General features: G+C 41.3%; 1 protein-coding gene across 1 annotated transcript in view; it reads right to left on the reverse strand.

The window, feature by feature from the left end:
- Positions 1–23939, reverse strand: part of PCNX2 (pecanex 2) — a 213885-nt gene that overhangs the window by 112913 nt on the left and 77033 nt on the right. Inside the window, exons 14-15 of the mRNA XM_045537011.1 lie at positions 22606–22716; positions 21600–21691 (exon numbers count right to left, since the gene is read on the reverse strand). Coding sequence (XP_045392967.1) covers positions 21600–21691; positions 22606–22716 — 203 coding nt within the window. The remainder of the gene's footprint in view (positions 1–21599; positions 21692–22605; positions 22717–23939) is intronic.

A 23939-nucleotide genomic window follows, 5' to 3' on the forward strand; every position in this document is an offset into this window, starting at 1 on the left:
TCTTTATAGTATTCAATATAATACTTAATAACAATTATAAGGATTATATTTCTTGGTATTTATGCATCAAAGGTTTAAAGGTATAAGAAATGTCAAAAAATGGCAAAAGAGATCAAATAGACTGAAATGAAACTTGGTAAAGACGAAAGACGATTTCCCAAAGAAAGAGAAAAATGATTTGGAACGACAAGAGCGAGACACTCCAGGTCTGATCTGACAGACACGCAGATGCCAGGAACCAACGCGTCACACTCGGCGTGGCAGGGCAGAACTCGGGAATTCGCACTGTCACCCTGAGCAGAGCGGTGGCCTGGGACTCCCGCTCTCCTTCCACAGACATCTGCTGTCCTGCCAATGCAAACATGCCTTTCAGATGCAAAGGAAAAAACCTGTACATTTAACCTTTTCAACCACCAGTGAAAGAATCACTGGTGCCTTCCGGAAGCTGAACTTAGTCAAGGACTTAAATCCCTTTCTCTCAAGATTTGTTTTATTTGAGAAGGATGAGTTGTTAATCGTGCTTTATTAAAATCAAGTCTGCAAATGAATGAGTCCAACGTGCTCAGCAGTTATCCTTGCACCTGCTCAGGTAAGCTGGAAAAGCAAATGACACACGAGGTAGAGCAAGCGATTTTAGTTTTTCATCCTTCACTTTCCTAGAAATTAAAATGTTATTTCTTTTATCTTCCCCGCTGCGAAGGTCCGGGAGCCTGGGACAGCGGTATCTGGAAGGCGAATTTGAGGGAGCTGACGCTCAGCCAGCCTCTGCCCAGCGACACCCTGCGCCTCCCGAGTCAGGTGCCCCGAGTGTCTGGTGCAATGACTTCGGCAGCGCCCTCGGCACCAGGGCTGCTTCCTTATTGCTTCATTATTTTTCGGGTTCTGTGCAGATGTCTTTCCCAGCTATCTTGCTGAAAAGTTCCAGACCAGTGATAAAAGCATCCTCCACAGGTGTCTTGCCTCCCTCTGGAGTTTTCTTCAGCAATGTCTTCTCTTCGTGTGTCCAAGGAAGAGGGGCACTTCCTCCTGCCGCAGGCCAACCCCCCTCACACCGGGTCCTCCTCTTGCTCCGCAGATTGTCCCTATTTGGAGGAAGGACATCCTCTCTTCCATCGGTTCCTTCCGCGCTGCCTATACAAATGCTTACCTTGCTGACATCCTTGCCCTCTACCCGGTTGCCCTCCCAAGCTCTTGCACTCTTAGTCCATTCAGGCTGATATCCCAAAATGCCATAGACTGGGTGCTTTAATGACGGCAGAAATTTATTAACATTTCTCACAGCTCTGGAGGCTGGAAGTCCAAGGTCAAGATGCAGGCAGATTCTGCGTCTGGTGAGGTCCCACTTTCTGAGTCACAGGTGGCATCTTCTCACTGTGTCCTCACATGGTGGAAGGGGTGAGGGGTCTCTCTCAGGCCTCTTTAATAAGGGCACTAATCCCATTCATGAGGCCCCCTCCTCATGGCCTCTAACCACCTCCCAAAACCCCCACCTCCTGATCCCATCACACTGGGGATCAGCTTTCTACATAGGAATTTGGGGGGACACACTCAGTCTAGAGCATGCACTATGCTGTTTTTCCCTGCAGTGCCATCCCAGCCTCTTGAAGGTCTGAGCTCCACGGTTCACTCTGTCACCAGCCAGTGACTCGTAAGTCCTTGTGGGTGGGCACCTCCCACGCGGGAGCCTATCTTCTGAGCACGGGCTTCCCGCTGGGCAGGTCTGGGTCTGAATCCTGGTCCTGCCTTCAGCTGTGCGACCCTGGCTAAGTTGCTTAACACCTCCGAGCATCGGGTTAGTCTCCTCTCCTTTAACGGGGGAAGATAATACCGACTCACAGGTTGCTGCGGGGGTGCTTTTCTGTAACGCGTGTCATTTTTCTGAAGATTTTGACATGGGAGGAGTCGGTTGATGCAGCCCCCACCTGGAGATGGGCACCCAGTGGTCCCAGCCAGACACCTGGCTGTCCCGAGGGCTGTTTCCTCCTCACCATTCCTGCAGTCCCCTGAGCCGCAAGTGCCACAGACACACCTTTGCGACACCTCTGCAATCCGTCTCTTCCGTCCACCGCGTCCTGCATGAGCGAGGCCTCCGCTGTCTTGTTCTGCAACGACAGCTAACGCTTCATGGCGGGAGAATCACTCGCCAGTCCCCACACCCTCCCCCACTCTACGGACTCCCCACTCCGCCCTCCCACAGCCACAGCGGTCCTCCTCTCCCGAAGGCCAGTTGCACCATGTCATTGCCCTTCGCTCAGTACCCTGCAGTGAGTCCTCATCACCTATCACATGAAATCTACTGCACAGGCAGCTGCCCAAGCCCAGCTCTGCAGCCTCACGCCTCACATGTAGGATACGCACAGCAGCAGAAATCACAAAGATAAGTTACTTCCTGCCTCCTTGACTTCACACGCATGGTTCCCTCTGCACAGAGGGCTCTTCTGCCCTGGCCCCACTCCACTCCCCTTTACCTGGTGAACTCCTACCCATACTTCAGTGCCCAATGTAAGAAGTTCCACCTGCTCAGTGCTGCCTCCTCTGACTTCCCAGGCAGAATGGAACTCTCCTCCTCCATGCACTAAAATCATCTTTAAACACCTTTAGGATTAGGATAGCATTTAAGATACCTCATTTGTTCTTTGTGGGCACAGGCCCTGCCCCTAACGTGAGAGCCCCTGCCACAGAAGTTGCACGAACCCATCTGCTAAGTCACGAGGACCGAGTGGGTCTTCGGTATGTTTTCCCTGAACTGACAGAGTGAACACCATTCCTTCATTATGTTCCGCATGAGAACAACCTCCAATGAGACTTATTAGCTCTAACTCTAAGGCCACCAGCTACTTTATCCTCGTTAAAAAAGATATCCTGATGCAACCTAATGGCACAATTGCCTTCAAGACACAACTTACACCACTGTCCTTGAGTAGCCTCTCACGTGTGTCCCCTCCATGCCACCAGGACACCTTAGGCACCTCTCGTTGAGTCCCACTGTTCACTTATCTGACTCCCTGCTAAATAGTGGACTAACAAGGGGCAGCCTTGCACCCCTCTTCTCCCCACACCTGGCACAAATGTTAGCACACCGGCATAGCCTTGACAGAAGGACTATAAGGTTTCAGCTTCCCTGATGACCTGTATGGACAAGAATTTCCACCCAGAAAAGAAGAGGAAGGAATGGAGTAGCTTACATGGGCTGAGGCTGGGGCAGTGCACGGCTGAGGAAGCAATGAGACTGTCAGAGCAAAGGCAACTCCTTGGGCTGGTGCTGCTCATTTTTCATTCTAGCGGCACCTCCAGCAACGTTCAGAAAAGTTATCCTGAAACCTGAGTTTCATGCTTCCCCGAGAGTCTATTCACCCAGCATTCCTTCACTCCTATGACGTGCCAGGCACCCAGAAGCACAAGCGTGAGCAGGACAGACAAGGGGCCTGGGAAGGAAGGACACAGGAGTGACTGCAGTCAGGTGTGACAGGTGAGGTGACAATGAGCTGCACTAGGCAGCCACAGAGCAGCAGGCAGAGGCTCAAGTGAGTCAAGGGAATGACATTCAAGTGGAGCTCTGCACGGAAGAAACGGAGAACATTGTCCTTTCCCTGCAGAGGTTTCTGGAAGGATCAAGCAAGGGAATGGAGCTGCCCTCTTCCATCCTCACACCTACGCCACCCCGTGCTCTGTCCATCCACTTAGGGATTCTCTTCTTTCATTTCGTAGATGGCTGCCAAAAAAATAAAAATACGAAAAAGAAAAACCTGCTACCTTCTATTTCCTTCGATCTACTCCTCTGCGCTTGCCAATGATGTGAATTTAATACACAGTTTTGTGAAGGCAAAGACTCTCCTCTCACATGCAGCCCATAAAAATGCGAACACTGGAGGAAATCACTCTGAGAAAGACTTTGTAACTATGACCATGGAAGTAATTCTCAAGGCAGGGAACAGAGAAAATGTCAAGAGTGTTGGCAGAAGTTGACTCCCAGGTTCACCTACTGCTGGAATGAACAGCTCTGTGGAAGGTACTTAACTTCTCAGTGGCTCAGCTTCTTCTCCTGTAAAAGCGGGATGCCGACACCTTTCTGAAAGTACTGCTGCAAGGATTTAATGAGACTTGAAACAGCCTTGCACCCTGCAAAGTTGCACATCACCGTGACTTTTGTATTAATTGGAAAAGAAAGAGTACCCATGATGGATGATCTTTGCAGACAATAAATTAAGGCCAGACTCAGAATATATTTAGATAATTAAGTTTACCTACTTTTATTCACCCAATACCCCTTACCTGATTCTGCTCTCATTTACTCTCCACCATTTAATCAAACCTCTTCAACACAAACGCCAAAGGACAGTCACACTTCACTAGTCCCGAGGGACCCTCCCTCCTGACACAGGATCAAATAAAATAGCAACTGATAGAAAAGGGAGTGGGAGGTAAAAATATCAAATCAGAAACAATGAAGTCAGAGAGGAGCCACGCTGTCCCCTTTCCTTCTGCCTCCCAGCGTTCATCTCGGCCTGTGACTACGCATATCGATATATGTGACTACTGGATTGACATCTGACCCCTCCTCTGGCTGACATCTGCCCCCCTCCCCATGGACAGCAGGTATTTGTCTGTCTCACCCCAGTGTATTTGCAACACCTCGTGCACAGCCTGGGCCTCAAAACGTATTTCATAAATATGAATGGAACAAATGCACTGGATTTGAGCCACTGTTTCATGCTTACCATAGAATGCAGACCTAAGAAGTAAAAACGGCAGGGATGATTTTATTTAAGTACCTACAAGCACAGAGAAGGTTGGCCTTTTGTAGGGCAGAACAGTAGTTAGAAGCGTGGGCTCTGGTATAGACTGCTGGCTTCAATCCCAAATCTGTTGATGGCTTGCCCTAAGACACTGGGCAAGCTATTAAGTCTCAGTTTCCTTATCCAAAAAAAAAAAAAATTAATAGTAATCTTCCCATAGGGTTGTTGTAAATATTATATGACTAACTGTGTATAAAACGTTAGTATAGTAGCTGGTGTAAAATGCTCAGTAAACATTTGCTATTACTATGTGCTTTACTAGGCTACACCTGGGGACCAAGGACTGCGGTAGAATCACATTTCCTACATAAATTAGAATCCATATTAAGTACGGTCCTTCCCGAGGAGACAGAGGGAAGAACAATGATTTTTGCAGACTCCTTTTCTCTCTCCACTTCTACATCACAGATAGAAAATAAGGAAACAGGAACTCTTCTACAAAATGTGAATTTGACCTTGCCAAGATGTGTTAGCATTAGCCCAAGCTGCACAATCTGAACTGACAGATCTTATTGAGGATAATTCTTATTGATTATTTTAAGCTGTTACACAACACCTCCTGGTGTGTGTCCTAGATTAGTAAAAGTCTATATTCATTCTTCCATTACATATGATTTCTTTTAAGCATAACCGATAGCTTTGGGATAAACTGTGCGACAGGAATGAATGGCAATGTGGCCACAGGGGCAGGATAAAGTGACACATTTTTTCTTTAACAATATAAAAAGCAAAGCTATGTCAGAATGTCATACTGATTCTTCCAAGGGTGGGATGAAGGGTGGCAAGGGGTCCATACTCCAGGTGCTGGTTTGCATGTTTTCTAGCCCAACCTCAGACCTCCAGTACAGCCCTTTCTTAGAAAGAACTGGGATTCCCTGAGTTGTGACAGATGGTAACAAGGCAGACCACCTGGATCTTCTGAGACTCTCTCCTGGAAATTCTCTCTCTCTCTCCAAGTTCTTAACTTGACTCACTTCTTTAAACTGATGCAGATATATGCACGTACATGGGTGCACACACACACACACACACGTACATCTCAAATTGAAGACTGGTTTCCCAAGGAAGCCAGGACAGAAAAGACCACTTGGATATCAACATGAGTGCTGAAATTTTCAAAGCCACGCCATCTTCAAGAAAGATTACTTTAGTTGTGGAAGAGATCTCATACCTGAGCTAGTCTCACTCCCTCAAATTATTGATCAGGCAAGGAGACAGGGAGAATGGAAGAGACTTGCCCAATGGTTAAGACAAGTACCAGGCTTCACAGCCCCTAGGTCAGGGCTCCATGTACCTTACCGCCTTAAATAGGTGTACGGCTAACCATGCAAGTTATGTAGACATCTCACCACTTCCCATTTTAAAAAGTATTGAGATGTTTTGAATAATCACTGTAACTTGCAAGTTCCCAGCTTTGCAGGCTGTTTTGTCCATTTCTTCTTCCCTCCACGCACCAGTGTTTGGACATCTATTCAGGTATCTGTCTATTTCGGTGCTTCTTATAACACATGTTAGAGCAAAAGCCCAGGAGATGAAGGGATCAACTTTCTCTGGCAAGGACTCAGGGGGCAGCTTCATGGAGAACCAAGTCATGGCGCTAGGTTACATATGATGACTAGGAATGAGCTGCGGAGAGCACATTGCAAGTCATGGAAGGGTGCAGTGTTTTACTGGCTGTGTGAACTTGGCTTCACCCTCAAGCATGGGCCTGGTTATGCTGCGGGGTGGGAACGGCCGGGTGTCATGCTGAAGGCAGGACCCATAAAACATGAAGGAAGATTACAGGAATAGATAAAAGAGGAGAAAGAGTCAAGCTTGGAGAAAACACATTTAAAAGAAATCACCTTGATTTTTTTAATCATCCTATAACTTTCCACATTGGGAAGAGAGGCAGCTTGTTGCCACTGACTTCAAAGATCAAACACAAGGAAAATATGCTTCAACATCAGCAATGGAATTTGATTGTAATTTAAGGAAGAAGTCCCTGACATTGACAATAAAATATTGAAGTTACAATTAGGGAAACACTAACATTGCCTTTGCCCAAATTACTTTCAAGTGGGACAGATATCTACCTTGGAGAGTTAGGAAGTAAGTTTGTCTGAACGAGAGGGAAGGAAGAGAAGCTTGCTGAAAGCTTTTAGTCTTAAGTTTTTATCGCATAGGAACATAGTACTGTTTTAACAGCTTCACAATTTATCCCCCCTACACACACACACACACACACACACACACTCACACACACTCACACACAACTAAATAAACCAATTGGATGGAGGAAGCAGGGACTCGAGGCAAACTACCTCTACCCCCATTTTTGTGTTCCTCTCTACTTAAAATCCCAGTTACTCCCCAGGTTGCTCAGCTGTTAACCACCCCTACAGGGCCTAGGCTCTCTCCCCTGGGCAGGCTCCTCAGGCAGGAGAAACCTGGCACCAATACTGATGGGACTGGGGGGTGTCCTACAGCACCAGGAGCATCTAGGAGCCAATATCTCAAAGGAGTTGAGCTTGTCAAGTCAGAGATGGGGTAGGGAAAAACAAAAAAGAAAAGAAAAAAAAAGAAAATGCTTTTGGGGACGTTTTTATTTTACTTTTTACTTGGAGACAGAGAAGGAAATACTGACATTTGAAGAAGAAGAGACCAATTTAGAGATTTTGGAGAAAAATGATCAAGTACACCATGCAATGTACCTGAAAGACTTCGTTGAGCGCTCAGTTTCATTTCTATAAAGAGAAGCAGAAAGGAGGAGAAGTCCTCACTGGCATTTCTAGATGAGTTTTAAAAATATACCTCCACACATTTGGGAATAACATTAATCGGGTGTCGGGAAGATGTGGCGGACGGAGGGGATGGGTGTATACCTACACAATGAGTGTGATGCACACTGTCTGGGGAATGGACACGCTTGAAGCTCTGACTTGGGGGGCCGGGGGAGCAAGGGCAATATTCATAACTTTTGTACCCCCATAATATGCTGAAATAATAAAAAATACATATATACACCTTTATATTTGAAGCATATAGGTATTAGTTTTGCATTTTTATCTTATATGTATTATTTTTATTATACATATACACACAACACACAAATACACATATATATATATATATATATATATATATATATACACACACACACATACATATATATAAAGATTTTGGAGGGAGACAGGGTTTTAAACCATCTGCCACCCACAGATAATGAAGTGTGTATCATGGGACAGTTTGCTTCAAAATGAACATCTCTAATTGCTCCGAGATGCATCCCATGGGCGCCTCAGTTGGGAATAACATGGACTGATGAGTGCCAGTTTCACTAAACTCCCACAGGTTTTAAAATATTTTATGGGGTAGAAATAAAACTGCCTAATAGTCCTACAATTCTGTGGTAGATTTCATAGGCGTTTGGGAATTATTTCGATGAGAAGGTATAGGGTAGTTCGGCTTTGTACAAAAGCACACTTTGAAGACAGTCTTATTTTAGCATTTTTTTCTTTGAAATTTTAGATGTCTCTTAGGATGGAATTTATGGGACAGAATAACTGAGAGTTTGGTTAGAGAGTGAATGTAAACAAGCCAAATTCTCACTTTGCTGTGCCTTTCGTATCAGGCTTAAATACTTTCTTTTTAAACAAAAAGAAATGGATTTTTCTTACCATGTTAAACACAAGGGCATTTCTGAGATTCAGGTTTTCATATATCCTAAAATAAGAACTAGATCATATCACTTTGACTCTGATGTAAGTCCTATTTCTAGGTCTATTTTTGACATGAATCTCATCCTTAAGTAAAAGGAGCTCTGTGCCCATCAAGTTACAGAAATTTACTAAGATCAAATGCGTCGCCCTGTCCTCGAACTGTGATCTCTGTTCATACTTCACACAGGCCCTCGGGTTGTCACATGGCTATGTGAGTGTGTGACGGACACACTCCAGGCTCTGGGCTCCACCCACACTCGGCATGTGTCACCACAGCACTGACCTTCCCTGTGGACCTTGAACACCCTCATGGGCCCCCCCAGTGCCTAGCACTGAGTCTGAGTCCTACTAGATAGTCCAGACATGTCCCGTAAATAAATGAACGATCATGTTAATAAATACAGCAAGTCAGACTTCACTGTTCGCTAACAGTAGATTCTTCTTATATCATATTGTTTTTCATTTTGGTGAAAAACACCATATGTTCACGAGTCAAGACAATATTTCACTTTTAGAAATAGGTACTGGAGACAAATGAGATCATTAGCTAGCAAGACAGAATGACAGGTCCCACGTATCCAAGTCTATCTGTATCTTCACAGATACATATATAGAGATACACACATGCATGCACACACATGCGCACACACACAAATATGTGTACTTTTTGGAAAACACGGACATTTAGTTTCCTTCTCATAGCCTTCTTCCAAGTTACCTGTAGTTATTCAATCCAAGAATTTATAGAGCACCTTGTATGTGGCACACATGGGTCTAAGCTAATAGGATATAAAGAAGGGCACAGAAACTGTAGCATATGACTCTGAGGAGCAATGAAAAGTGTGAACAAACTACAACGATATACTGAGCAGTGACGTGACCGGCCACTTAACTTATATTACCACACTTAGTTCTCAGAACACTGGAAAGGAAAGTATTGCTTTTACACGAGAGAAAACAGAGTCTTTTACTTTACTACTTATTGTGGTGTCTATATTTTTCATATAGAATTGACTGCATACCAAAAAAACCCTAAGTACTGAGTGAACACCAATAGGACAATATTGTCCACAGCATTCTGGAAGAAAGAAGATAAACATCTGCTGGCATCACTGGGACGTGCATGTCTTCCATCACTACTCAGATGACCACAGCTCAAACCCCAGGCCTAGGAATCTCCTTTCTACACACCCTCTCCGCTCTGTCATCTCACTCCCCATCAGCCACTGAATCTTCCCAATACTGACTTCGCTATGTTTACCAGATTTGACCCTTGCATGCCCTGGGTGCACTACCAAAACCTGAGTCCAGATCTTACCTTCACTCGCCAACTGCAATTCCACTGTGAACAACTCCTGAGCTACCATTATTCTTCCTCTTTTTCCCTAAGTGAGTGCCAACTGCCACTGTCAAAGTCATCCTACTCAAGCTTGAGGATCATGATAATCCAGAGTTAACTAGGTTTGGGGAGTTGATTATACTTTCTAAATTTCCAAGAAGGGAGGAAAGACAGAAAACAGAAAACACTAACTGCCTACCTAGCATCCATTTTCCCTCCTTCCTCAGTAGTGGGAACATCTTTATCAGTTGTTCAGACAGCTAAAGGGCTTTGTAAGTCCCACTCCCCTGCAGCTAGAGGTGACAAAATTCTAGCCATACAGTATAATCTGAAGTCTAATATAACTAAAAGTGACTTACAATTTAGGTTTTATTTTCAAATTTATTACTATTAACATTATTACCATTGTAGTCTTCATCATTTTAACTGCCTATTTATGCTGATAATAGTTACCATTTGTATCAGTTTTCTATTGCCACGTAACAAATTTAGAAGCTTAAAAAACCCCACATATATATTAATATTATCTCACAGTTCCAATGGGTCAGGAATCTGGGCACAGCCTGAGTGGATCCTCTGCTCAGGGTCTCACCAGACTGAAATCGCAGTTTGGCTGGACCTCTGATCTCATCTGACTCTCAGGGTCCTCTTCCAAGCTCACTCGTAGTTGGCAAAATTCAATTCCTTGAAGCTACAGGATTGCAGTTCCTGTCTTCTGGCCGGCTGGCTGCTGGGACCCACTCTAGCTCCTAGAGGTTGCCCTCGGGTCTCTGCCAGGTGCCCCACATGGGCAGTTCACAGCCTGGCTGTTTACTTCCTCCAGGCCAACAAGGGAGGGTCGTTTCCTGGCCCTGGCCTTTGGACCCTCTTTTAAATGCCTCTTCTGATTAGATCAGACCCATTTAGAATAATCTCCCTTTTAAATTAAATTTTATTTTACTTTTTATTGATATGAAGTATTTTACATGTGAGTATTTGTTACATGTATAGACTATGTAATAATCAAGTCAGGATATTTGGGGTGTCCATTGGCTTGAGTATTTATCATTGCTATGTGTTGGCAACATTTCAAGTCCTCTCTTCTAGCTGCTTTGAAACATATAATACACACTGATGAAAGAAATTGAAGAGGATAAAAAGAAATGAAAAGACATCCCATGATCAGAAAAATTAATATCACTAAAATGATCACACTGCCCAAAGCAATCTACAGATTCAATGCAATCCCTATCAAAATACCAATGTCATTTTTCACAGAATTATTAATAGAAAAAAAAAATCCTAAAATTTGTATAGAACCAAAAAAAGAGCCCAAATAGGCAAAGAAATCCTGAGCAAAAAGAACAAACCTGGAGGCATCATACTCCCTGACTTCAAAATATATTACAAGGCAATAGTAACCTTGCATGGTATTGGTATAAAAATAGGCACATAGACCAACGGAACAGAATAGAGAGTCCAGAATTATACCCACATATTTACAGCCAACTGATTTTCTATAAAGGTACAAATAACATGCACTAGGGAAAAGGATCCTCTTTAAAAAATGGTGCCGGGGAAACTGGATATTCACGTACAGGAGAATGAAACTGGACCCTATCTCTCTCCATATGCAAAAATCAACTCAAGATGGATTAAAAACTTAAACATAACACCCAAAACTATAAAACTACTAGAAAAAATAACCACAGGGAAAACACTTCAAGAATCGGTCTGGGCATAGATTTCATGGCTAAGACTACAAAAGCACAGAAAACTATAATAAATTAAATTTGAACTTCAATTAAAGCTAACTGGTTAGGGACTTTGACTACATCTGCAAAATCCCTTCAACTTGGCCAAGTAATGTTAACCTAATCACAGGAGTGACATCCCATCCTCTTCACAGGTCCTGCCCACACTCAGGGGGAGGGAATTATACAGGGTGTGTGCACAGCCCAGGACAGAAGTCTTGGGGAAATCTTAGAATTCTACCTACCATGCCATTTAACAGGAACCCTTGAGCGTCGCGATTTAATTTCATTTACTTCTTACAACATCCACATGAGGTAAGCATTACTAATCCATTACACAACTGAAAAACCAATGAGACTCAGTTATGTGCCCATAGGCAGATAACTTAAGCACGCTGCGCCTCAAGTTCTTCGCCACTAAAATATAGAAATGCTGATATCTTCCTTATTCATCTACTATTACATGGAGATAGAATAAAGGGCGAATGAAGAAATGCTTGGGAAATTATTTTGTAAATTAAAGTACCATTGATCTGCAAGGTGTCTTATATCCCTGTGAATTGTTCTTTCCACTAGACCAATATATTTACACTTCAAATGGGGTAGGGAAGATGGCACAGAAGGAAGAAGATTGAGAAGACACAGATTTGGGGATCTGGAATGTGTGATGTTCAGTAAGTTACTTTCTGGACCTTCATTTCCTCATTCTAAATAAGAAAATGAAGGAATTGGAGTAGGAGACATCTAAGATCCACTCCAGTGCTAAAAGAAAATCCAAAACTATGTGTTCGTTTTATATCTACAATTAGATTTTAAATCCTGAATTCCAGGACAATGCCATTGTTTTAGTCTGCAATTCTGTAGTACCTAGAAGAAACACGGGAAAAACTCTCCCACAAGCAGTTATTAATGATGCTTGGGAAACATTAAATTATAATAATGTGTTTCAACCTCTGGATCCCCTTGCCATCAATAAAATACAATCTCTTTGTAAGGGATAATAAAAAATAGAAACCATGGTTTATCCAGACATATAGAAAACCCAGCTAATTAACTACCGAGCCATTTCTCCAGGGAGCAAATATTCTGGTTGTTTCTGTATATCACTGTCAAATACTATTCAAGCCAATGAGGGAGTCCATTTATATGTTACTTGCTACCATCTTGGATGAGTCAAAGAGACTATGAAATTAAAAGAGAAATAAATTTTTCTTTCCCTAATTAATATTCCAGAGGGCAAAATTAACTCACAGTCCCTCAGTCTGCTTCAACCAAGTGATAATAATAAAAATCAAGGGAATAAATACATATCAAGACCCATACAGAGAAATACATCTCTGGCAAGGCAGCTGACATGCTGAAATTGTTCACAAGGACCCATCAATCCGTCACGATGCAGCAGAGATAAAAGGAAAAAGAATCAATTGCAGCAATGTAAAGAGTGAGCATAAAAGGCATAAACAAAAGCATCATTAAACAAGAAATGGAATCACAGCTCTGGGTAAGTGGGAGTTAGGTTGAAGGTGGGTGAGCTTTTCTTGTTTCCTAAGGACCCCCTTGTCAATTTGCTAACCATATTCATCCAATTCACAGCATTTAATAGGTGCTGCCTCTTACAGTGGAGAGTCAATCTGAGCCCATTAGAAAACTCAGGACTTACAAATGAGAAGAGAGAGATACAAATTGCTCTGTTTTTACCAAAAGGTGTTTCAAAATATCACTAGAACATTAAGAATCTGTTACAACAGACTATACTATTTATTGCAAGTGATCTTTGTTTTATGTTGAGCAAGGGAAGTCAGTACCTCCCTGAGATGAGTTAATAAACCTTCCCCAAGTACTCCAGTTCCACCTGGTCAAAAGCCTGTTTCGACACCTAAGTAAACCCCAGAGCCTGTGGCGTGGCGTGTTTACTTCCATCACAGAGTTAGCAGTGTGCTCTCAAAATACAATCTGTTCACTGTGATCCAACAATTGCTTATGCCTATAACAAGCCATAAACAGCATGGAAAACAGAAACAAACAAAGGTCTCAGCCCAGGATAGTAAATGGAGTTTATCTCTTGGGCCAGCTCTGTTCAGTTGGTACTAGCTGCCTGCAGTACCATCTGGGCATCCTGAGGAGCTATGGATGTCAGAAAAAAAATGCTGTGAGCCACGAGCAATGTCTGATATGAAAATAAAGCCAGCCTTGGGGAAGTGAGGAAATAATAGCACCTGTTCAGCAACTTGGTAAACAACCCCCTCCCCCGCCAATTCTGTCTTTTTCAATATCAGGTTCTTCAATAGTTTCCAAAACCCTCCAAGAATTTTTCAAGAAAAATTCATGTAATGATCTATGAATACATATTAATTTTGATAATATCTGAACTGGTAATTATGAGTGTTCAGCATTTGTCAAATGAATTGGGTTCTCAGAGCAATTTCTGTATAAACTAAACAGTTTCATGAGTTGTTCCTTTGCAGAAAGCATCCTGAGGACTGAAGAATATTTTTTTCCATAGATTCCACCATGATTCTATTATCAATGAATTATTTTTCACTATCAAATGAATTTTACCTGCTCGAAAGTATGAGGCATGTGACAAAGATTCAGCATAATTCAAAGTTTAAGCAGAAGTGACTTAACAGAGACAGCATTGGAGAACTCAGCTGACTGAGAATAAGGAAGGTGAGGGTTTTGGTCTGACCACTCGCAGAGTGATTTGGGAAGTCCATTTGTTGAACTTTGTCATGCCTATGTCTACCATCACCACTGGGGCCATCGGCTCATCTATGTCACTCAACAACTTAGAGCTGATGACTTCTTTTTTCTCTAAGTCCCCTTCATATAACTAGTATTTTTATTAAGTGCAATATGCCCACTGGATCAAACACATACATTTTTAGCCTAGCATTCAAAATGGTCCATAATTTTGATGTATCCAGCCCAAATATCCAATCTGCTCTCGCATTCACCATTAGTGGGTTAATTTCTTTGCTACCTCCTTCACCTGCTATGGTCATTCACTCCCAACTCTGATGAAACTGTTTCACATGCTCATGGCCAGGTTCCCCACCCAAAGGTACAATGTTTGAAGGCTGAGCTGGACAACCACCTTCTCTGACGGATTTCCTCTTTTTTGATCATCCACAGTACAAAACCAGCGTTGATGCATGTTAAGCTCCTGAGAAAGGACTGTAGTTTTTTCTCCTTTTGTATCTCTGTAGTACCTGGCAGAGTCACTGCTAAACAAATAAATGTAAGTTGACTACCACTGAATGTGAACTTGCTTGCATGCTCCCATTTCCTTTAACCAAAGAAAACGATGTTTATATCTGACACTGTTTGCTCTTCAGCATTGCAAAGAGGGGAAGCAGCAGCATGGGGTCCCAGCCAAAATGGCATTAAGAACACAGGGAACCAGCCCCTCCCCCCCATGACTTAAGGCGCATGAATGTCCAATAAAACATTCACAAAGAGAAAAGCCTGAATCCACACTGGGAGCCAGAGAAGGTACGTGCACACAAGCCGCAAACACTGAGGAATTTATGCCAGACCTTACGTGATAGATGGGACTAGACTGAAAGAAGCTTGGGAAGTCTGACAGATGATCCTAATTCCCACTCTCCGTTTGAGAATGAGTAGTTTACTGAAGAAGGAAACAGGAAAAGATCTTGCTAAACCCCTGCTGACATCACCTGTAATAAATGAGAGGCAAGAAGGTCTGGAAGTGAGGGTAGACCAAAGGATCAGCAGGTATTTTACTACTTGGACGTGCACGTCTGTGGACTGGCAGTATGTGGCGAACCCTGCTGTCCCAGAGGCGGCAGGAGTTACTTGCTCAGGTCATGGATGGGGCAATTAGAGCTGAGATGATAGGACAGAGATAACCACTGTCCCAGGTATTCCGTTCATATCTACTGCCCATGATGAGCTTCCCGATGTAACCACCTAAAGCTCTATCAGCCTAGTAGTAGGTTACTGGAGCATGTTTGTTTTGTGTTCCTCTCTTCCTGTGTTTTAGACCTGAAGTATCTCCGGAAAGATCTGGTTGAGGAGCCTGAAAATTTTTTGACAGAAGCCAGCTCAATTCCTATAAGACGAGTCACGAAACCTAATGACAACGTGAACAGACAGGTGACATAAATACATCATGTGGGTCAGTTGTAAAAGATGATAGGACATGACCAGACCTGTGAACGTGGGGTGGCTGTGGGTGACTATTCGGTGTCAGCAGGTTGTTACTAAATGAGAATATGAGACCAGTTTTGCCAGAGCTTCAAAGTGTTTAAAAGAAATAAAAGAGTCATATTTTTATCAACTGTCCTAATTTTAAATGTTGGCTCTAAAATGATTTTAAACACTCTATGGGCCAAACACAAAATAAGTCTGTGGACTGAAAAGAGACAATACTAGGTTGTCAGACATATTCTTACTGTTAAGATGAGAAAAAAACACAAGACAAACAAAAAGCACCCTTCAAATGAGATATTTCTCTAAAGGGACTACATAAAGATGCTTTCTGAAACATATTTACATCAAAACACAAGAAATGTTTGGAAAGTATCTGATTTAAAATCTCAATAAGATTCAGAAGTATACTAACACTTTACAGCTAAGCAAGCAATTATGAAGGGGGAATAATATGAATGCCAAATTTCAAACTGTAATTTAATAGTAAACCGCATACTGAACAATGCAGAAAATGGAATATATAACTGTAAAATTAGGATAATAACAGACTTGTCTCACAGTTATGCTGTGTGGAGTAAATTTTATAAAATATATAAAATAACTACTGCAAACAAAATAAACTCTAAAGATCTTCTGTACAGCACTGTGCCTATTCATAACAGTACTGTATTGTACACTTAAAAATTTATTAGGAGGGCAGAGCTCATGTTAACTGTTCTTACTACAATAACATATACATTTTAATATATTTATTTTTTATATTTGTATACAAATATTATATATAATGTTATATATGATTTATATATAATTTCATAGTTATATATTTTATATATAATAACTAGTATAACTTCTCAACAAATACTTGCTTTTGTTGTTACTCTAGAAACTCTAGAAACTCTAGAAAATGTACAACTCTAGAAAACTGAAGACTCTAGAAAATGCACAAGGGAAAAATATAAGGAGAGGAAAATCATGAAAAAAGAAATGAGAGACATGAGAGACAAGTAAAAGTCTGTGAAAAAAAGACATCAGATTATGTGAACAGAATCAACAATGCCATTAATTATTGAAAACTAACATGGGGAACATTTCCTAGAAATGAAGAGTCCTCAGTATGAAGAGAGAGAATGGACACGGTGCTCCAGAAAAGTTAAAGAAAGAGAACCACGCCTAGTCATTGTCTATTGATATTTTTTGAAACTTCATATAAGAAAAAATTCTAGAAGAATTCAGAAAAAAATATTCAAGTTAATCTCATTCTTTTTATCCTCAAAACCAACTACTGACAAGTGATGCCTCCAATTCAGATGTAGAAATCCACAAGAATATTGCTCACACCCTGACAGTAAGAAAAGGCCACAGATAGTTTACAAAAAATCTCATCTTTAAAATAACTGTGATTAATATGTTAAAAAATCTAGTGGGAAAGGTAGACAACATGGATGCACAGATGGGGAATTGCAAATAGAAATGGAAACTGTCTACAGATGTCAAATGGAAATGCTGTGTATTATAAATATGATATAGAGATAAACAATCCTTTGTTGAGTTTATCATTAGACTAGACACAGCAGGAGAAAGAATCAGCAAATTCAAGGTAGGTTATTAAAATGATTCAAATTAAAACCTCAAGAGGACAAAAAGAGTGAAAAAAGAATATAGCATACAAAAGACATGGAAAATATTAAATTATCTAATATGTATATTTGAAGGCCCAAGAAGAAAAGAAAAATTGAACAAGGCAGAAGACATATTTGAAGTGAAAAGGGCTGAAGATTTTGGAAAATAAGGCACAGATCAAAGCAGATCAGAGAACCTTAGTAGAATAAAAAATAAACAACCTACATTGCGTCATACGTATCATTATCAAACTGCTGGAAAACAAAGACAATGAGAAAATCTTGAAGATAGAAAAAATAGAAACATTACTAACAGAGGTACATATATTGGCATAATCACAGATTTTGGTCAGAAACTATACAAGTAAAAAGAAAATAGGATCTGTTTAAAGTACTGGGAGAAAAAGAAACCTGTCAATCTGAAATCTGTACCAGTGAAGGCAAAACAAGGAAGGTTTCAGACAAAATCTGTACCAAATGCGAAGGCAAAACAAGGAAGGTTTCAGACAAAAGCTAAAAGAATTCACTAACAACAGACCTGCACCATGAGATTTGTTAAAGAAAGTTCTTCAAACAGAAGAAAAATGATAACAAATGGAAAGATGAATCTAAACAAAGGAATGTACACTGGCAGAAATTGTAAAAATATATGGTAAATAAAACATAATTTTAAAGATTTTAAAATCTTTACAAGACAATTGACTGCTTAATGACAGTGTAAAACAACACATATTCCATCTTAAGAAATTTAAAAAAAAACAAATATTACTATATGAAAAGTTCAATAGGAACAGGAGTTCTTTTATATAAACTCTCTTGGAAGGTCAAAGCATTACAAGAAAAGAAAAATTAGAGAACTAGAAACCTCATGATCACAGACATAAAATTTCTCAACAAAATATTGGTAAATGAAATTGGGTAATATATAAAAAGGACAGTATATCATGACCAACTGGAGCCCACCCTTTAAGTGTAACGGTTCAACATTCAACTGTCAACCAATATAATTCCCCCATCAATAGATTAAAACATATATATGTATATAAATATGGTCTTCTAAATAGATGCAGAAAAAAATATTGTCACAATTTAATATCATTTATGACTTAAAAAAACTCTCAGCAAACTAGGAATCTAAGATGAATTACTCAGTCCCATAAAGGGAATCTAGAAAAATCCTACAGCTCAAATCATACACAGTGGTGAAAGACATGTCCCCAGAGATTGGGAACAAGGTACATATGTCTGATTTCAGCACCTCTAGTCAACACTGCTGTGGAGGTCCCAGCCAGTGCAATAAAGCAAGAAAAATAAATCAAAGGCAAACGGACTGGAAAGGAAAATAAAATTGTGTTTACTGTCAGACATAACCATCCATGGTAGAAAATCTCAAGTTACTGAAAAGCTACTAGAACTAATAAGTTTGTTTAGCAAGGTTGCAAGATATCAACAGAAATATTAAAAGACCAATTATGTATACAATCAATTAACAAATTAAAAAGCACAGGTCCACTTACAGTAGCATAAAACTTACAAAATGTGCAGTAATTTTGAGTTGTGGATTGAAAAGTACAAAATATTCCCAAGAGAAATTAACAAAGGCCCAAATAAATGGAGCATCCATGTTCCTGTATCAAAAAACTCAATACTGTTAAGATGTCAGTTCTCCACAAATTGATCTATAAATTCATCACAATCCCAGTCAAAATTTCTGCATCATTGTTAGGAATTGACAAACATATTCTAAAACTTACTTTTGTCTCAATAATAAGGCATACGGTATGATTTAAAAATGGATAAAAGATTTGAAGAGATTTTTCATAAATAAAGATACACAAATGTCAAGTAAGCAAGTGAAAAAATGTTTAACACTATTCATTATCAGAGAAATGCAAATTAATACCACAATTGGATACTGGTCCATATGAGAATGGCTATTATTTAAAAAAAAAAAAACTGACAGTACAAAAGTGATGGCAAGAATTTGGAATACTTGGAAATTTCAAAGGTTATGTGGGTGGTGGGGAAATGAAAAATGAAACAGAAACTGGATAACAGTTCTTATAAACTTGAAACTTGATAACTTTTCTTATAAAGTTAAATAGAGACCTACCATTTATGCCAAGAACCTCACTCTTAGGTGTTCACTCAAGATAAATAAAACATGATGGGGAGAGAAGACCGACTGCAAAGGATCATGAAAAACATTTTTGGATGGTGAAATGGTTCTTTATGATGATATGACGGTAATTACTTGACTATATACATTTGTCAATATACACTTAACTGTATACTTGAAAGTAGCGAATTTTATTGTATATACTTTATGCCTTGACAGATTGGATTCCAATAAAGTTTCAAGGACAGAAATCAGATCAATGGTGGCCACAGGGTGAGAGTGGGGGAAGAAATTGACTATTAAGTGATTCAAGGGAATTTTTCAAGTTGGTGGAAATGTTCTATAACTTGATTGTGGGGTCCTTTACATGACTACATGTATTTATCAAAACTTATCACACTGGATATTTTAAAAAGATTTTTAGCCTGACTTTTAAAAATTAATAAATGTATAATAACAAACAACTAACAAACAAATACTGGAACACAACAGAGCAATACATTAAGGTTCTCAAGACAGTAGAAATATGCTCTCAAAAGTACAAGGACTCATAAAGATATACTAAGCACCTGTAATAATTAAAAATAAAATAAAACTAAAAAGAAGTACAAAAACTCAGAAAATATCCATCCACGTACTTTTCCTGAATGGAATGAAATATCTGGGCTCCTGTGATAGAACAAAGGAATGTAGGTCAAAACACAGAATACTGGAAACACTGATTATATAGTTGCTAGTTTACATGATGTTATAAATGTGGTAACAAATATGACCACCATGAGCATATAAATTACCTTTGTGTATTAGAAAAAAGGAACCTTCTTCCCAGCCCTCTTTTTTTTTCTGAAAGAAAAGATCTATATAGAAGGGATGGAAGGAAAAAGGGAGGGAATGACTCCATTGCTTATTACAGATTAATTAAACTGTGAAACATCGAGATATATGAATGTTGAATTCTTTTCCTTCCACAAAGTGGAACACTTAACTTTCTGCCACTGACACTGATCAGTTTAATAAGTTAATCTTTTAAAAATATCAGTTAAGAAATGTTCATGTGACTTAGATTAAAAACACTTTGGAACATATATGATTGCAACGTACTCTTTTACATTCAGTTTTTATTTTATCAAAGGAGTACCTGTAGTTTAAAATGTTAAGTGCAGAGTTTCTATAAAGTGCAGAGATATGCATAATACTAATATAATTTTACTGATTGAAGATGCCCCTGACACTATGTGTGCAACTGTGTTCAGACTTCATGGCCATCCTTAGTTCTACAACAACGGAAATGAACAGTGGTCTCTCCTGCCCCAATTCCTGCTTCCTCAAGGCAGTGACCTTCAGCTGTTTCTCCTTGTCCTATTTACCTCCACATTGCCAAACAACACGCTCGCTTCGCTACTTCTTGAGTGTTTTCCAATTTTAGATGTTATTTGCTGACTTTCTAACATGGAGGACAGGGCTTGAGCTCCCCCAGCACTCTCCACCTCCCCATTCTTCCATGACAGACACACCAAGACGATCACTCAGATCACCATAAACACACAAGAACGATTCACGGCGAACCAGGGATGCACAATAGCTACGTTTCTTTTCCGATACAGCCTTTTGTCTTCCTGAGTGTTTATCCTGTTTTTGCATCCTCCTAGGCTTCCCTTGCCTCCAGGCTAGGTTTCCCTTTTCTCCACCTGGGTGAGTCTACAGTCCATCTGTTTTCTAGATTCTAACACGTGGTGGCTGTCGTATCCTCTCCTGTGCTCTCGTCCATGTAGCTTTATGCAACTGTATCCCTTTCCCATGTCCTGAGTGGTATTCCAGGAACTGCAGGCAAACTCATGGGTTCCGCCGACCACCCTGGTAAGCAGAAGCCCACCCAGCGCCGGTGCCCGACCTTGGTGGCAGGACATCTGCAGAGGAGGCCAGGCCCGCGGCTCCGGGGCAAACCAGGCATCTCGACCTGTCTCCTGACACTTCTGAGGCTCAGCTGGGCCCGATCACTCCCTGATCTGCTCAGATCCCGTTTCTTTTGCAATTGGAGAAAACATTCATTTACTTTTAAAAGGAAGTTGACTTACTGGATTTGAGAAGGACGAAGGCCCGCGGTCCTCACACCTACCTTCACTGCGTTGAAGCACACCGCGTGCAGCAGGGCAGCAGCCAGGACGCTCCGGGCCACACCGTGCACCGCCGAGGTTATCCCAGACACGGCTGCAACACAGACGTCAACAGTTCTTTTCTAGACTGGCCACTTGCAAAATCAACAAACGTTGTAAGAAAGCGAAGAAATGGTTGTAGCTTTCAAATGCAAGATGCCACCTGAAGGGGCAAAGAATAAATCTAGGGGACCCGTCAAAGGCACTGGGTGACTCACAGGGCAAGAAAGAGACTAACCATTTAATTAAAAATTCAAGAGGAAAACAGGAAGAATCTTTACAATGTTTTTTTTTTTTTTTTTTGAGACAGAGTCCCGCTTTGTTGTCCAGGCTAGAGTGAGTGCCGTGGCGTCAGCCTAGCTCACAGCAACCTCAAACTCCTGGGCTCAAGCGATCCTCCTGCCTCAGCCTCCCGAGTAGCTGGAACTACAGGCATGTGCCACCATGCCTGGCTAATTTTTCTATAAATATTTTTAGTTGGCCATATAATCTCTTTCTATTTTTTTTTTAGTAGAGACGGGGTCTCGCTCTTGCTCAGGCTGGTCTTGAACTCCTGAGCTTGAGCAATCCACCTGCCTCGGCCTCCCAGAGTGCTAGGATTACAGGCGTGAGCCACTGCACCTGGCCTACAATGTTTTAAGACACACACACTTACAACCACTCACACACACAGACTGTTTTTCTAAGGTACAGTTTGAAGGATGCCAAACCTATTCCCAATTGCAGAGAAGTCTACATTTCCTTCTTTCTTTGCTTATGTTCAACTAGGCTAGGAGGACCACTTCCAATTTGGTTGAATGAATCCGATGCACACACGTCATTACCCTTCCTGACCCAAACTGATGTCCTTTAAATGCTCAGGACAAAGAACATCCAACTATACAGCCCCTCATCCCCTGCCCAAGGCCATTTAGTCCTTATCTGAGCTACAGCCACCTTTACAGGAAGAGTAGAATGTAAATGACTTACCAGAACCTCCAAAAAACAGCATGTCAATTTGTTCCAAAAGATAAATGCAGAAAGTGTTGATTTGCGGGAAGAGCCCAAGGAGGGAAATTGCAGGGAAGCAATATAGAAATACTGAAAATGAACAAACAAAATTGATGAGCAGCATGCAGTTACTGTCACTAAGGTTGCTGATGCGATGCTGCCCACCCCCTCCGGGCCACCCCACCCAGGAACGCGGGGGGCAGTCGTACACTCCTCTCACCCCAGGAAACTGGAGGCCGAGATGGAGGCAGTGAGTCCCGAGGAAAGAACTGCAGACAGGCCCGGGACGGGGCAAAGACCTCAGCGATGGTGGGTGAGAGCAGGCTGCCTTTAGTTTGAGACGATGGACTTGGACTTGGGGGAGATGAGGGTGGGAGAAAGGAAACTGGGGAAAGGGCGGGAACATGCAAAAACTCAGGACAGGAGTTACCGGAATCCCTTCTTGCATGGGAGAGGGGAACAATCGTTGGAGCAGAGGGGGCGCCTTGGTTTGTGCTTCTCATCTCAGGCGCTTGAGTGACTAAGAGTCTAGTACATTCTCAACACTGATGGGAGACTTAGAATTAAGGCAGAGCTCAAGGCTCTCACAGAGGGTCAGGCAGAGCGAGAATGAGCTAAGCAACTGCAGCACACCGTGGGCTGAGACGCTGACTCTAAGCTGGACGGTACCACCCGGTAGAAGGCAGTGGCCCGGGCGAGGAGAGGGAGATTGCATGACCTCCCGTCCTCATAACAATGCAATTGCACAACTGGTGAAAACATTTGTGGGTTATAACACAATGTTTCAGAGAAATAATTTGTTAGAGGGAGAAAAAAAAGTAGTGAAGCCACGTTTTACAGGAACTTTCCTATCCCTCTCTCTTGCTTGGTTGTAGCCAGGTTGGGTTCGCAGGGCTGTGATTCATCTGTCCTCCTTTCTGCCTGGGTAGAACGTCAGTGAAGTTTGATGCTGACAAACCTTAATAAAACTAAGGAAATTGGATTTGAAATCTGGTATGTCTAGACACTGGAACTCTGTCCTGAAACTGCACATAAACCACAGTGGAAGATGGGAGTGGGGCTGACAAGGGAGTGTGTTCCAGCTATTTCTGAAAAATAGAAAACAAACTTTCCACAGTGAACTTATAGGAATGAGACTATTTGTATGTCCCACTCTTTTTTAATGTTTGGTTAAAACAGTTGGTTAATATTATCTGGTTAAAGTAGGCATCATCCTTGGCCAAAAGAGGGTAAACAATGTCACATATACTCAGTTTTTCCTTCTCTCGTGTCTTTTTTCTTAAATGCTCCTTATTATGGATTGAATTGTGTTC

The sequence above is a fragment of the Lemur catta genome, chromosome 25 (assembly GCF_020740605.2).
Source record: "Lemur catta isolate mLemCat1 chromosome 25, mLemCat1.pri, whole genome shotgun sequence".
Lineage (NCBI taxonomy): Eukaryota > Metazoa > Chordata > Mammalia > Primates > Lemuridae > Lemur > Lemur catta.